The sequence below is a fragment of the Oncorhynchus mykiss genome, chromosome 14 (assembly GCF_013265735.2).
Source record: "Oncorhynchus mykiss isolate Arlee chromosome 14, USDA_OmykA_1.1, whole genome shotgun sequence".
Lineage (NCBI taxonomy): Eukaryota > Metazoa > Chordata > Actinopteri > Salmoniformes > Salmonidae > Oncorhynchus > Oncorhynchus mykiss.
The window spans coordinates 34,134,132-34,150,771 of NC_048578.1; the positions used below are offsets into that span (position 1 = coordinate 34,134,132).

The window sequence follows — 16,640 nt, forward strand, 5'->3', positions numbered from 1 at the left end:
ATAACTACCTGGTACCCCTGCACATTGACTCAGTTCTGGTACTCCTTATATATAGCCTCATAACTACTTGGTACCCCTGCACATTGACTCGGTTTGTGTAATTGTAGTAAATGTGTTACTATTTCCTTATATACATTTTTTCCAAATGTTGTCTTACTTTTTAATTCTGCATTGTTGTTAATGGGCTCGTAAATAAGCACTTCACTGTAAAGTCTACACCTGTTGTATTCGGCGTACGTGACCAATACAATTGCTCGCTCTCCCCCCCCCCCTCGCCCCTCCCCCCTCACTCCCTTCCTCCCTCCCTCTTCACTCCCTCCCTCTCCTTTGATTTGATTTGTATTGCTCCCTCCCTCCCTCCCTCCCTCCCTCCCTCCCTCCCTCCCTCCCTCCCTCCCTCCCTCCCTCCCTCCCTCCCTCCCCTTTGATTTGTATTGCTCCCTCCCTCCCTCCCTCTCTCCCTCCCTCCCTCCCTCCCTCTCCTTAGAGACGGTACTTCCTCAGCAGTTCTTGTTGCCACATGTACTTTCTCTCCGGGAAGCGTTCAGGAATCCTGATCCTGTGGAAGTCCTGGATGCATCTCTCCAGCTCCTGCTCCGGTGTTAACTTCTCCTTGTTGGCTTTCCTCTTGGCTGCAGCGTCCCGGTGCTCCCTGATCCCCATGGTCCTCACACGGAGCAGGTCCGTCTTCCTCCTCACCTCCGACGGCTGGAGCAGCTGAACGGGCCCTTTAGGGGAGGAGGAGGAAGGAGAGAGAAGAAGACGTTTTATTAAAACAGACACCTTTTCAAAACACCCAAAGTCCCCGAAGGGTTACAGCGGAGAGGTACAGAATAGGAGGAACACCCACACCTTTCTTCAGTGGCCGGTCCAGGGTCTGGGCGACGGGGTGAGGCTGACGGCTGACGGAACCACAGATGACAGTGCCCTGAGGGGAACTGGCTTCTGATTGGGTCTCGGAGCAGGAAGTAGAGAGCTCGTTCAAAGATGTGCCACTCTCTCCCTCGCGCTCACTCTTGTGGCTCTTGCAGCAGCAGTCGCAGTGGGACGAAGACCACCTGGATGGGCCACCTGGAGAAGACACGTGTGTAGACACACACACACACACACACACACAACATTGAGTTTCATCTTGAGTGAGCAAAATTCTCCTAACACCTGATTTCCATAACTGAAGTGACAGAAGTAGACAGAGACTGCAGGCTTCAGTTCACAAATGACTCACATATTGAATTCATCAGTTATCATAGACGTGAATAAATTGTTGTGACAAGAGAATCCTCACAACAATATACATTATTATTAGCTAACGGTCTCTCAGCCTACAGTGACAGATGTGTAATCAAACAGACCGGTAACTGAACAGACAAACCCTGACAGATGTGTAATCAAACAGACCGGTAACTGAACAGACAAACCCTGACAGATGTGTAATCAAACAGACCGGTAACTGAACAGACAAACCCTGACAGATGTGTAATCAAACAGACCGGTAACTGAACAGACAAACCCTGACAGATGTGTAATCAAACAGACCGGTAACTGAACAGACAAACCCTGACAGATGTGTAATCAAACAGACCGGTAACTGAACAGACAAACCCTGACAGATGTGTAATCAAACAGACCGGTAACTGAACAGACAAACCCTGACAGATGTGTAATCAAACAGACCGGTAACTGAACAGACAAACCCTGACAGATGTGTAATCAAACAAACCGGTAACTGAACAGACAAACCCTGACAGATGTGTAATCAAACAGACCGGTAACTGAACAGACAAACCCTGACAGATGTGTAATCAAACAGACCGGTAACTGAACAGACAAACCCTGACAGATGTGTAATCAAACAGACCGGTAACTGAACAGACAAACCCTGACAGATGTGTAATCAAACAGACCGGTAACTGAACAGACAAACCCTGACAGATGTGTAATCAAACAAACCGGTAACTGAACAGACAAACCCTGACAGATGTGTAATCAAACAGACCGGTAACTGAACAGACAAACCCTGACAGATGTGTAATCAAACAGACCGGTAACTGAACAGACAAACCCTGACAGATGTGTAATCAAACAGACCGGTAACTGAACAGACAAACCCTGACAGATGTGTAATCAAACAGACCGGTAACTGAACAGACAAACCCTGACAGATGTGTAATGGAATCTTCCGCAGGATGTAGCGAGAGTGGCAGCGTCACTTACCTTTCATTACTGAGTCTTTGAGTGCGTGCGTGTGTAATGGATAAAGTGTGTGTGTGTGTGTGATGGATAAAGTGTGTGTGTGTGTGTGTGTGTGTGTGTAATGGATAAAGTGTGTGTGTGTGTGTGTGTGTGTGTGTGTGTGTAATGGATAAAGTGTGTGTGTGTAATGGATAAAGTGTGTGTGTGTGTGTGTGGGTGTGTATGTGTGTAATGGATAAAGTGTGTGTGTGTGTAATGGATAAAGTGTGTGTGTGTGTGATGGATAAAGTGTGTGTGTGATGGATAAAGTGTGTGTGTGTGTGTGTGTGTAGGGGTGTGTTGGATAAAGTGTGTGTGTGTGTGTAGGGGTGAGGGGATTTAAACATTTCTCTTTCAGATAAAGAAAGATACAGCTCTAGACCTCCTCTAGACCTCCTCCTCTAGACCTTCTCCTCTAGACCTCCTCCTCTAGACCTCCTCCTCTAGACCTCCTCCTCTAGACCTCCACTAGACCTCTTCCTCTAGACCTTCTCCTCTAGACCTCCACTAGACCTCCTCCTCATGGAGGAGGAGCTCCACTAGACCTCCTTTAGACCTACTCTAGATCTCCTCCTCTAGACCTCCTCCTCTAGACCTTCACTAGAACTCCTCCTCTAGACCTCCTCCTCTAGACCTCCACTAGACCGCGTCCTCTAGACCTCTACTAGACCTCCTCCTCTAGACCTCCACTAGACCTCCTCCTCTAGACATCCTCCTCTAGGCCTCCACTAAACCTCCTCCACTAGACCTCCTCCTCAAGACCTACTCTAGACACCCTCCACTAGACCACCACTAGACCTCCTCCTCTAGACCTCCACTAGACATCCTCTAGACATCCACTAGACCTCCTCCTCTAGACCACTAGACCTCCTCCTCACCTCCACTAGACCTCCACTAGACCTCCTCCTCTAGACCTCCTCCTCTAGACCTCCTCCTCTAGACCTCCACTATACCTCCTCCACAAGACCTCCTCCTCTAGACCTCCACTAGACCACCACTAGACCTCCTCCTCTAGACCTCAAAATCTCCTCCTCTATACCTCCTCTAGACCTCCTCCACTATAGACCTCCACTAGACCTCCTCCTCAAGACCTCCACTAGACCTCCTCCTATAGAACTTCTCTTCTAGAACTCCTCCTCTAGACCTCCTCCTCTAGATCTTCTCTAGACCTCCTCCTCTAGACCTCCACTAGACCTCCTCCACTAGACCTCCTCCTCTAGACCTCCACTAGACCACCACTAGACCTCCTCCTATAGACCTCCTCCTCTAGACCTCCTCTAGACCTCCTCCTCTAGACCTCTAGACCTCCTCCTCTAGACCTCCTCTAGACCTCCACTAGACCTCCTCCACTAGACCTCCTCCTCTAGAACTCCTCTTCTAGAACTCTTCCTCTAGATCTTCTCTAGACCTCCTCCTCTAGACTTCCTCCTCTAGACCTCCTCCTCTAGACCTCCTCTAGACCTCCTCCTCTAGACCTCCTCTAGACAGCATAACACCCTTCCTTCCCTTCGTACCCACTTCTCGTCCTCGCCTCTGAAACCAAAGTCAGTCTGAATTTGTCCTACATGCCCGCTAGACATTTCTCATTAAAACCATCACTGTAGCAACTTCATACAGTACACACAGGGAGAGGGAGAGAAAAAAAAGGGTTTTCCTATGGGGACAGCCAAATAACCCTTTTGGAACCCTTTTTTCTATGAGTATACATAGTGAACTACTTTTGACGATGTTTAGGGAATAGGTTGTCATTTGGGAGGAAACCTAAGACATCATTAATCCTGGGTGTTACACATGCAATAGCAGCAGAATGAGGTTGCTGAGATGGGGGAGGAGTGAAGTGTGTGTGTGTGTGTGTGTGTGTGTGTGTGTGTGTGTGTGTGTGTGTGTGTGTGTGTGTGTGTGTGTGTGTGTATGGGTCAGACTGGTTTTTTGACCTGCTGTCAGTGAGGATTGATACGAGCAGTAAAACTGACAGTGGTTCAACTGCCTGTGGATATGCCCTTACACACACGCACAAACACACACACAATCACACAAAGACACACACACAGCCTCTGGATATGCTCTGAATAGGATGTTTTCCAGTAGAAGTCTTACCAAGGTAAAATGTTACTGTCTTCGGAACCTGAGGCCAGACTAGCAAATGAAAGAAGGCCAAGGTGCTGGGAAGGTTAAGATGGAAAACAGAAGACTACGACTGGGAAGGTTAAGATGGAAAACAGAAGACTACGACTGGGAAGGTTAGGAGGAAAACAGAAGACTACAGCTGGGAAGGTTAGGAGGAAAACAGAAGACTACAGCTGGGAAGGTTAGGAGGAAAACAGAAGACTAAGACTGGGAAGGTTAGGAGGAAAACAGAAGACTACAGCTGGGAAGGTTAGGAGGAAAACAGAAGACTACAGCTGGGAAGGTTAGGAGGAAAACAGAAGACTACAGCTGGGAAGGTTAGGAGGAAAACAGAAGACTACGACTGGGAAGGTTAGGAGGAAAACAGAAGACTACATCTGGGAAGGTTAGCAGGAAAACAGAAGACTACAGCTGGGAAGGTTAGGAGGAAAACAGAAGACTACAGCTGGGAAGGTTAGGAGGAAAACAGAAGACTACAGCTGGGAAGGTTAGGAGGAAAACAGAAGACTACGACTGGGAAGGTTAGGAGGAAAACAGAAGACTATGACTGGGAAGGTTAGGAGGAAAACAGAGGACTACATCTGGGAAGGTTAGGAGGAAAAAGAAGACTACAGCTGGGAAGGTTAGGAGGAAAACAGAAGACTACGACTGGGAAGGTTAGGAGGAAAACAGAAGACTACAGCTGGGAAGGTTAAGATGGAAAACAGAAGACTACGACTGGGAAGGTTAGGAGGAAAACAGAAGACTACAGCTGGGAAGGTTAGGAGGAAAACAGAAGACTACAGCTGGGAAGGTTAAGATGGTAAACAGAAGACTACAGCTGGGAAGGTTAGGAGGAAAACAGAAGACTACAGCTGGGAAGGTTAGGGGGAAAACAGAAGACTACAGCTGGGAAGGTTAGGAGGAAAACAGAAGACTACAGCTGGGAAGATTAGGAGGAAAACAGAAGACTACATCTGGGAAGGTTAGGGGGAAAACAGAAGACTACGACTGGGAAGGTTAGGAGGAAAACAGAAGACTACAGCTGGGAAGGTTAGGAGGAAAACAGAAGACTACGACTGGGAAGGTTAGGAGGAAAACAGAAGACTACAGCTGGGAAGGTTAGGAGGAAAACAGAAGAGTACGACTGGGAAGGTTAGGAGGAAAACAGAAGACTACAGCTGGGAAGGTTAGGAGGAAAACAGAAGACTACATCTGGGAAGGTTAGGAGGAAAACAGAAGACTACATCTGGGAAGGTTAGGAGGAAAACATGGACGGGGGGACCTCATCCTAGATCAGCATTCCTACTCTGAGACACTTTGTGAATACAGGCCCTGGCTTTGTGCCTTTACTGACTACAAGCATTCAATGATTCATTTATTTTCAGATTTGTTTTATATTCACGCATGTCTTTGAGGACCTTGTATCTTCCCTAAAGAAACATTATTCCATTTCAACGTTCCAATTTATGTTTTTTTAATTTTCTATAACCTGGAAGGGAAGACATGCTGACTTCGCTCTGATCTCCTTACAGGAATACAACTAAAACAATAATACGACTAGTCAAGCATAGACAGTCTAAATGGACAAAAACATCCGACATGTAGTTGTTTTCCCCATACAAGGCTCTAGTCTCAACAGCAATAACATGTCTCAATACGAGTAATCATTGGGCCATTACCTGCAGACGTCCCAAATAACACCCTATTCCCTATTACAGTGCACTAGTTCTGTCCAGGGCTCATAGAGCTCTGGTCAAAAGTAGTGCACTATATAGAGATTAGGGTGTCATTTGGTATGCAAGCCCAGTGCATTTGGCAATTGATATGAAACAAGGAGTTTAGTTCAACAGGGATTTGAGCCTCTCAGCTTTTTACTGTAATAACAGCCTCATCTCTGCATAGTGATGTGACTGCATTAGTCTGATAGCAGAGAGAGAGAGAGAGAGAGAGTTTCCCATGCCAATAAAGCCCCTTGAATTGAATTGAGAGAGAGGCTAACAGCTTTTTAATGGCTAATCCATGCCTGAGTCCCAAATGGCACCCTATTCCCTATATAGTCTACTAGTTTTGATCAAGGCCCTATGAGTCCTGGTCATAAGTAGGGCACTGTAATAGGGAATAGGGTGTCATTTGGGACAGGAACTGAGTAAAGAGGCAAATCAGACCATCAATGTCTCCTCATAGAGAGAATCAGACTGCATTGGGAACTGTGCCCACCAAACAGAGAGGTAGGGAGAGAGAGAGAAACAGGGAGGGATGGAGGGAGGGAGAAGGAGAGGTAGGGAGAGAGAAAAACAGGGAGGGAGTGAGAGAAGCAGAGGGAGAGAGAGAAACAGGGAGGGAGAGAGAGAGAAACCAGGAGGGAGAGAGAGAGAAACAGAGGGAGGAAGGGAGAGAGGGAAACAGAGAGAGGGAGAGAAAAGGTTGAAGGAGAGAGAAACAGAGAGGCAGGGAGAAAGAGAGAGAGGGAGGGAGAAAGATGGAGGGATGGAGAGAAACAGAGAGGGAGGGAGAAAGAGAGGGAGGGAGAAAGAGAGGGAGGGATGGATGGAGAGAAACAGAGAGGGAGAGGAGAGTGGATGCTAGTGTGAATTGTTTTAAATGGACGATTGTTGCATCACAGCAACATCATAGAGAGATAAAATATAGTATAGATAAAATATAGTGGTTGGCTAGGAACAAGGCCAAATAATAGCATCTCCTCATAGGAGAGTAGCTATGTACTGAGAAAGAACAGAGCTGGGCATGTCAAATCAAATCAAAGACCTTACAGTGAAATGCTGAATACAACAGGTGTAGTAGACCTTACAGTGAAATGCTGAATACAACAGGTGTAGTAGACCTTACAGTGAAATGCTGAATACATCAGGTGTAGTAGACCTTACAGTGAAATGCTGAATACAACAGGTGTAGTAGACCTTACAGTGAAATGCTGAATACAACAGGTGTAGTAGACCTTACAGTGAAATGCTGAATACAACAGGTGTAGTAGACCTCACAGTGAAATGCTGAATACAACAGGTGTAGGTAGACCTTACAGTGAAATGCTGAATACATCAGGTGTAGTAGACCTTACAGTGAAATGCTGAATACAACAGGTGTAGTAGACCTTACAGTGAAATGCTGAATACATCAGGTGTAGTAGACCTTACAGTGAAATGCTGAATACATCAGGTGTAGTAGACCTTACAGTGAAATGCTGAATACAACAGGTGTAGTAGACCTTACAGTGAAATGCTGAATACAACAGGTGTAGTAGACCTTACAGTGAAATGCTGAATACATCAGGTGTAGTAGACCTTACAGTGAAATGCTGAATACAACAGGTGTAGGTAGACCTTACAGTGAAATGCTGAATACATCAGGTGTAGGTAGACCTTACAGTGAAATGCTGAATACATCAGGTGTAGTAGACCTTACAGTGAAATGCTGAATACAACAGGTGTAGTAGACCTTACAGTGAAATGCTGAATACAACATGTGTAGGTAGACCTTACAGTGAAATGCTGAATACAACAGGTGTAGTAGACCTCACAGTGAAATGCTGAATACAACAGGTGTAGGTAGACCTTACAGTGAAATGCTGAATACAACAGGTGTAGGTAGACCTTACAGTGAAATGCTGAATACAACAGGTGTAGTAGACCTCACAGTGAAATGCTGAATACAACAGGTGTAGTAGACCTTACAGTGAAATGCTGAATACAACAGGTGTAGTAGACCTCACAGTGAAATGCTGAATACAACAGGTGTAGTAGACCTTACAGTGAAATGCTGAATACAACAGGTGTAGGTACCCCTTACAGTGAAATGCTGAATACATCAGGTGTAGGTAGACCTTACAGTGAAATGCTGAATACATCAGGTGTAGGTAGACCTTACAGTGAAATGCTGAATACATCAGGTGTAGTAGACCTTACAGTGAAATGCTGAATACATCAGGTGTAGGTAGACCTTACAGTGAAATGCTGAATACAACAGGTGTAGTAGACCTTACAGTGAAATGCTGAATACAACAGGTGTAGTAGACCTTACAGTGAAATGCTGAATACAACAGGTGTAGTAGACCTTACAGTGAAATGCTGAATACAACAGGTGTAGTAGACCTTACAGTGAAATGCTGAATACAACAGGTGTAGTAGACCTTACAGTGAAATGCTGAATACAACAGGTGTAGTAGACCTCACAGTGAAATGGCGGGTGGCGGGTGGAGGGTGGTGGGTGTAGGGACACAATGCAGATAGCCCGGGTAGCCAATTTGCGGGAGCACTAGTTGGTTGGGCTAATTGAGGTAATATGTACAGTTGAAGTCAGAGGTTTAAATACTCTTAGAGTCATTAAAACTCGTCTTACAACCACTCCACAAATTTCTTGTTAACAAACTATAATTTTGGTAAGTCGGTTAGGACATCAACTTTGAGCATGCCACAAGTAATTTTTCTTACAGACAGATTATTTCACTTTTAATTCACTGTTCAGGAGTCTTATGGCTTGGTGGGTAGAAGCTGACAAGGAGCCCATTGGTCCTAGACTTGGCTCTCCGGTACCACTTGCCATGCGGTAGTAGAGAGAACAGTCTATGGCTGGGGTGGCTGGGGTCTTTGACAATTTTTAGGGCCTTCCTCTGACACCGCCTGGTGTAGAGGTCCTGGATGGCAGACAGCTTAGCACCAGTGATGTACTGGGCCGTACGCACTACCCTCTGTAGTGCCTTGCGGTCGGAGGCTGAGCAGTTGCCATACCAGGCAGTGATGCAACCAGTCAGGCAGGATGCTCTCGATGCTGCAGCTGTAGAACCTTTTGAGGACCTGAGGACCCATGCCAAATCTTTTTAGTTTCCTGAGGGAGAATAGGCTTTGTCGTGCCCTCTTCACAACTGTCTTGGTGGGTGGACACCAAGGAAGTTGAAGCTCTCAACCTGCTCCACTACAGCCCCATTGATGAGAATGGGGGCGTGATCAGTCCTCCTTTTCCCGTAGTCCACAATCACCTCCTTAGTCTTGGCTACGTTGAGGGATAGGTTGTTATTCTGGCACCACCCGGCCAGGTCTCTGACCTCCTCCCAATAGGCGGTCTCGTTGTTGTCGGTGATCAAGCCTACCACTATTGTGTCGTCTGCAAACTTAATGATGGTGTTGGAGTTGTGCCTGTCCATGCAGTTATGGGTGAACAAGGAGTACAGGAGGGGACCGAGCTCGCACCCTGAGGGGCTCCAATGTTGAGGATCAGCGTGGCAGATGTGTTGTTACCTACTCTTACCACCTGGGGCGGCCCGTCAGAAAGTACAGGATCCAGTTGCAGAGGGAGGTGGTTAAGGGCATTCACAAGGGCATTCACCACCCCCTCTATCTCTCGATCTCTCACTCTCCCAGAAACCCCATAATAGCGTCATACACATTTCAGGGCAGTTACTGTTGAAGGTTTGTTTTCTATACAGAACATTCATGATGGAAACAAACTTTAACAGTACAGAAAGAAAAAATAATAATTTCAGGAACCGCATCCATAACCTGACATACATGTTTTAAATCTTTTTATCTTTTAATATTTTATACACCTTGTTCCTAGGCGACCGCGCCTTGTTCCTAGACGACCGTGCCTTGTTCCTAGACGACCACGTCTAGACAACCGCGCCTTGTTCCTAGACGACCGCACCTTGTTCCTAGACGACCGCACCTTGTTCCTAGACGACCACGCCTTGTTCCTAGACGACCAAGTCTAGACAACCATGCCTTGTTCCTAGACGACCACTACATTAGCTCATAATAATACCGTAAGTGAGAGTAATCTGCTGCTCAAAATTATTATTATTATTATTTTATTAAAAAAAATACGAAAAAAACGAATCTGCTGCTCCACACCCAGTCAGACACACCCTGTCAGACACACCCAGTCAGACACACCCAGTCAGACACACCCAGTCAGACACACCCTGTCAGACACACACCCAGTCAGACACACACCCAGTCAGACACGCCCAGTCAGACACGCCCAGTCAGACACGCCCAGTCAGACACACCCAGTCAGACACACCCAGTCAGACACACACCCAGTCAGACACACACCCAGTCAGACACACACCCAGTCAGACACACCCAGTCAGACACACACCCAGTCAGACACACCCAGTCAGACACACCCAGTCAGACACACCCAGTCAGACACACCCAGTCAGACACACCCAGTCAGACACACCCAGTCAGACACACACCCAGTCAGACACACACCCAGTCAGACACACCCAGTCAGACACACACCCAGTCAGACACACACCCAGTCAGACACACACCCAGTCAGACACACACCCAGTCAGACACACCCAGTCAGACACACACCCAGTCAGACACACACCCAGTCAGACACACACCCAGTCAGACACACACCCAGTCAGACACACACCCAGTCAGACACACACCCAGTCAGACACACACCCAGTCAGACACACACCCAGTCAGACACACACCCAGTCAGACACACACCCAGTCAGACACACACCCAGTCAGACACACACCCAGTCAGACACACACCCAGTCAGACACACACCCAGTCAGACACACACCCAGTCAGACACACCCAGTCAGACACACCCAGTCAGACACACACCCAGTCAGACACACCCAGTCAGACACACCCAGTCAGACACACCCAGTCAGACACACACCCAGTCAGACACACCCAGTCAGACACACCCAGTCAGACACACCCAGTCAGACACACCCAGTCAGACACACCCAGTCAGACACACACCCAGTCAGACACACACCCAGTCAGACACACCCAGTCAGACACACCCAGTCAGACACACCCAGTCAGACACACACCCAGTCAGACACACCCAGTCAGACACACCCAGTCAGACACACCCAGTCAGACACACCCAGTCAGACACACCCAGTCAGACACACACCCAGTCAGACACACACCCAGTCAGACACACACCCAGTCAGACACACACCCAGTCAGACACACACCCAGTCAGACACACCCAGTCAGACACACCCAGTCAGACACACCCAGTCAGACACACACCCAGTCAGACACACACCCAGTCAGACACACACCCAGTCAGACACACCCAGTCAGACACACCCAGTCAGACACACCCAGTCAGACACACCCAGTCAGACACACACCCAGTCAGACACACCCAGTCAGACACACCCAGTCAGACACACACCCAGTCAGACACACCCAGTCAGACACACACCCAGTCAGACACACCCAGTCAGACACACCCAGTCAGACACACCCAGTCAGACACACCCAGTCAGACACACCCAGTCAGACACACCCAGTCAGACACACACCCAGTCAGACACTCCCAGTCAGACACACCCAGTCAGACACACCCAGTCAGACACACCCAGTCAGACACTCCCAGTCAGACACACCCAGTCAGACACACCCAGTCAGACACACACAGTCAGACACACTCACAGTGTGAACTCTGCAGGCCCTAACAGCAGACAATTAGATCCATCAGTCTGAAGCCTCAGACAACCAGACCCGCACACACACACACACACACACACACACACACTGAAGCCTCAGACACCCAGACCTGCCTGTTCTTCAATGTTTCGTTTTCAATGGCAGCCTAGATTCACAAAACCTTCTTAAGACATTTGTTCTTAAATGCATTTAATTCCTTAAAGATAGAAGGTTCTTGGAAATGTTTTTGCTTAATTTCCTATGTTTTTCCTTAAGCAAAAAGTTAAGAAGACATTTGATTATTGAAAAGAAAGGTCTCTGAAATGATCTTAATTCCAAGATAACTAAACCCTTGTCTTAAATTCAGTGCAGTGGGAGAATAAGCAACAATGAAAGCAACATGTTTAATTTACTCACAAACTCATCTGAAAAGTTTCAGTATGGATTATTTGAAACCCAAGAACATGTTGAGGAACAGTGATCTGTTGCTAGCTATATAGTTAGTTTAAATCGGTTGACTAGCAACAAGATATTTGAGAATTTTGTAAGAAAATCATGAAATCTTAAGCTATTGTTGAGGAATTCCACTCTTATGAACTTTTTTTTTTCTTAAGAAACTTCTTAAGTTTTGCGTTTTACAATGACAATTTGATGTTATTTTAATTGACATTTTTTGTTGTTTTTCTTTCAAAAACAAGGACATTTCTATGTGACCCCAAACTTTTGAATGGTAGTGTTCCTCTGTCTGACTCCCTCTGTCTCCAGTGAGTTCCTCCGTCTGTCTCCCTCTGTCTCCAGTGAGTTCCTCAGTCTGACTCCCTCTGTCTCCAGTGAGGTCCTCCGTCTGGCTCCCTCTGTCTCCAGTGAGTTCCTCCGTATGGCTCCCTCTGTCTCCAGTGAGTTCCTCCGTCTGGCTCCCTCTGTCTCCAGTGAGTTCCTCCGTCTGGCTCCCTCTGTCTCCAGTGAGTTCCTCTGTCTGACTCCCTCTGTCTCCAGTGAGTTCCTCCGTCTGGCTCCCTCTGTCTCCAGTGAGTTCCTCCGTCTGGCTCCCTCTGTCTCCAGTGAGTTCCTCCGTCTGTCTCCCTCTGTCTCCAGTGAGTTCCTCAGTCTGACTCCCTCTGTCTCCAGTGAGGTCCTCCGTCTGGCTCCCTCTGTCTCCAGTGAGTTCCTCCGTCTGGCTCCCTCTGTCTCCAGTGAGTTCCTTTGTCTGACTCCCTCTGTCTCCAGTGAGTTCCTCTGACTCCCTCTGTCTCCAGTGATTTCCTCCGCCTGACTCCCTCTGTCTCCAGTGAGTTCCTCCGTCTGACTCCCTCGGTCTCCAGTGAGGTCCTCCGTCTGACTCCCTCTGTCTCCAGTGAGTTCCTCCGTCTGGCTCCCTCTGTCTCCAATGAGTTCCTCCGTCTGGCTCCCTCGGTCTCCAGTGAGTTCCTCCGTCTGGCTCCCTCTGTCTCCAGTGAGTTCCTCCGTCTGATTCCCTCTGTCTCCAGTGAGTTCCTCTGTCTGACTCCCTCTGTCTCCAGTGAGTTCCTTTGTCTGACTCCCTCTGTCTCCAGTGAGTTCCTTTGTCTGACTCCCTCTGTCTCCAGTGAGTTCCTTTGTCTGACTCCCTCTGTCTCCAGTGAGTTCCTCCGTATGACTCCCTCTTCTCCAGTGAGTTCCTCTGTCTGACTCCCTCTGTCTCCAGTGAGTTCCTCCGATTGACTCCCTCTGTCTCCAGTGAGTTCCTCCGATTGACTCCCTCTGTCTCCAGTGAGATCCTCAGTCTGACTGTCACTTCCTGACCTTAGTTATCTTTGTTTTCTTTATTAGTTTGGTTAGGTCAGGGTGTGACGAGGGTGGTTTGTTTAGTTTTTGTATTGTCTAGGGGTTTTGTATTGTCTAGGGGTTTTGTATTGTCTAGAGGGTTTTGTATTGTCTAGGGGGTTTTGTATTGTCTAGGGGTTTTGTATTGTCTAGGGGTTTTTGTATTGTCTAGGGGTTTTGTATTGTCTAGGGGTTTTGTATTGTCTAGGGGTTTTGTATTGTCTAGGGGTTTTGTATTGTCTAGGGGTTTTGTATTGTCTAGGGGTTTTTGTATTGTCTAGGGGTTTTGTATTGTCTAGGGGGTTTTGTATTGTCTAGGGGTTTTGTATTGTCTAGGGGTTTTGTATTGTCTAGAGGGTTTTGTATTGTCTAGAGGGTTTTGTATTGTCTAGAGGGTTTTGTATTGTCTAGGGGTTTTTGTATTGTCTAGGGGTTTTGTATTGTCTAGGGGTTTTGTATTGTCTAGGGGTTTTGTATTGTCTAGGGGTTTTGTATTGTCTAGAGGATTTTGTATTGTCTAGGGGTTTTGTATTGTCTAGGGGTTTTGTATTGTCTAGAGGGTTTTGTATTGTCTAGGGGTTTTGTATTGTCTAGGGGTTTTGTATTGTCTAGGGGTTTTTGTATTGTCTAGGGGTTTTGGATTGTCTAGGGGTTTTGTATTGTCTAGGGGTTTTGTATTGTCTAGGGGTTTTGTATTGTCTAGAGGGTTTTGTATTGTCTAGAGGGTTTTGTATTGTCTAGAGGGTTTTGTATTGTCTAGAGGGTTTTGTATTGTCTAGGGGTTTTGTATTGTCTAGGGGTTTTGTATTGTCTAGGGGTTTTGTATTGTCTAGAGGATTTTGTATTGTCTAGGGGTTTTGTATTGTCTAGGGGTTTTGTATTGTCTAGGGGTTTTTGTATTGTCTAGGGGTTTTGTATTGTCTAGGGGTTTTGTATTGTCTACGGGTTTTTGTATTGTCTAGGGGTTTTTGTATTGTCTAGTGGTTTTTGTATTGTCTAGGGGTTTTTGTATTGTCTAGGGGGTTTTGTATGTCTAGGTGTTTATATGTCTATGGTTGCCTGGATTGGTTCTCAATCAGAGGCAGCTGTTTATCGTTGTCTCTGATTGGGGACCATGTTTAGGTAGCCATATTCATTGGGTTATTTTGTGGGTAGTTGCCTGTGTCTGCACTCGTTGTTCATAGCTTCACGTTCGTTTTGTATAGTTTGGTAAGTTCGTCTTCGTTTATTAAAAATAATGTATTCTCATCACGCTGCGCCTTGGTCTCCTCTATACGACGAACGTGACAGAATAACCCACCAAACAAGGACCAAGCAGCGTGAAAAGGAGGAGCAGCATTTAATGGGGAGATGGACCTGGGAGGAAATATTGGATGGGGCAGGACCCTGGAAGCAGCCGGGGGGAGTATCGCCTTTCTGAGGAGGAAAGAGAGGCAGCGAAAGCAGAACGGCGATACTACAAGGAGAAATACCGGAGAATAGAGGAACGCCGATGATATGAAGGTACACGGCTAGCACGGAAGCCCGAGAGGCAGCCCCAATATTGTTTTGGGGGGGGGGCATACGAGGAGATTGCATGAGTCAGGTCGGAGACCTAAGCCAACTCCTCGTGCTTACTGTGGGGAGCGTGTTACTGGTCAGGCACCATGTATTGCGGTGGAACGCACGGTGTCTCCAGTACGCTATTCTAGCCCGGTGGGCTCTATTCTAGAATGGGCATCCGGCTAGGAAGGAGGGTCTCCGGTGAGTCTACACAGCCCAGTGCGTCCTGTGCCAGCGCCCTGCATTTGCAGGGTGAAAATAAACATCCAGCAAGGACGGGTTGTGTCAGCTCTACACTCCAGACCTCCAGTACGCCTCCAGGGTCCAGTACGTCCTGTTCCTGCTCCTCGCACTCGCCCTGAGGTGCGTGTCCCCAGCCTGGTACCACCAGTGCCGGCACCACGCACCAGGCCTACAGTACCCAGTCCAGAGCGTCCGGCTACAGTACCCAGTCCAGAGAGTCCGGCGACAGTACCCAGTCCAGAGAGTCCGGCTACAGTACCCAGTCCAGAGAGTCCGGCGACAGTACCCAGTCCAGAGAGTCCGGCTACAGTACCCAGTCCAGAGCTTCCGGCGACAGTACCCAGTCCAGAGCTTCCGGCGACAGTACCCAGTCCAGAGCGTCCGGCTACAGTACCCAGTCCAGAGAGTCCGGCGACAGTACCCAGTCCAGAGCTTCCGGCGACAGTACCCAGTCCAGAGCTTCCGGCGACAGTACCCAGTCCAGAGCTTCCGGCGACAGTACCCAGTCCAGAGCTTCCAGAGACAGTACCCAGTCCAGAGCTTCCGGCGACAGTACCCAGTCCAGAGCTTCCAGAGACAGTACCCAGTCCAGAGCTTCCGGCGACAGTACCCAGCCCAGAGCTTCCTGCCACAGTACCCAGTCCAGAGCTTCCGGCGACAGTTCACAGACCGGAACCTCCAACGACGGGCCACAGCCCGGGGTCTCCAGCGATGATCCGTAGTAATGAGCCACCGGCGATGATCCACGGGTCAGTGCTACAAGGGCGGAGGGCTCAATGTAAAGAAGGGGGGAGGCGTCCAGAGCCGCCAGCAAAGTTGGGGTGGTTTATTTAGTTGTTGTATTGTCTAGGGGTTTTTGTAAGTCTAGGGGGTTTTATGTCTATGTTTGCCTGAATTGGTTCCCAATCAGAGGCAGCTGTTTATCGTTGTCTCTGATTGGGGACCATGTTTAGGTAGCCATATTCATTGGGTATTTTGTGGGTTATTGTCTATGTGTAGTTGCCTGTGTCAGCACTCGTTGTTCATAGCTTCACGTTCATTTTGTTGTTTTGTATAGTTTGTTAAGTGTTCTTCGTTTATTAAATAGAAGAGTGTATTCTCATCACTCTGCGCCTTGGTCTCCTCTATACGACGAACGTGACACTGACTCCCTCTGTCTCCAGTGAGTTCCTTTGTCTGACTCCCTCTGTCTCCAGTGAGTTCCTTTGTCTGACTCCCTCTGTCTCCAGTGAGTTCCTTTGTCTGACTCCCTCTGTCTCCAGTGAGTTCCTCCGTCTGAC

General features: G+C 47.8%; 1 protein-coding gene across 1 annotated transcript in view; it reads right to left on the reverse strand.

Moving 5' to 3' along the window:
* Nucleotides 1-483: 483 nt before the first annotated feature.
* Nucleotides 484-16,640, reverse strand: part of LOC110489168 (BTB/POZ domain-containing protein KCTD16-like) — a 33,829-nt gene continuing 17,672 nt past the window's right edge. The window contains exons 2-3 of the mRNA XM_036943371.1: nucleotides 853-1,071; nucleotides 484-728 (exon numbers count right to left, since the gene is read on the reverse strand). Coding sequence (XP_036799266.1) covers nucleotides 484-728; nucleotides 853-1,071 — 464 coding nt within the window. The remainder of the gene's footprint in view (nucleotides 729-852; nucleotides 1,072-16,640) is intronic.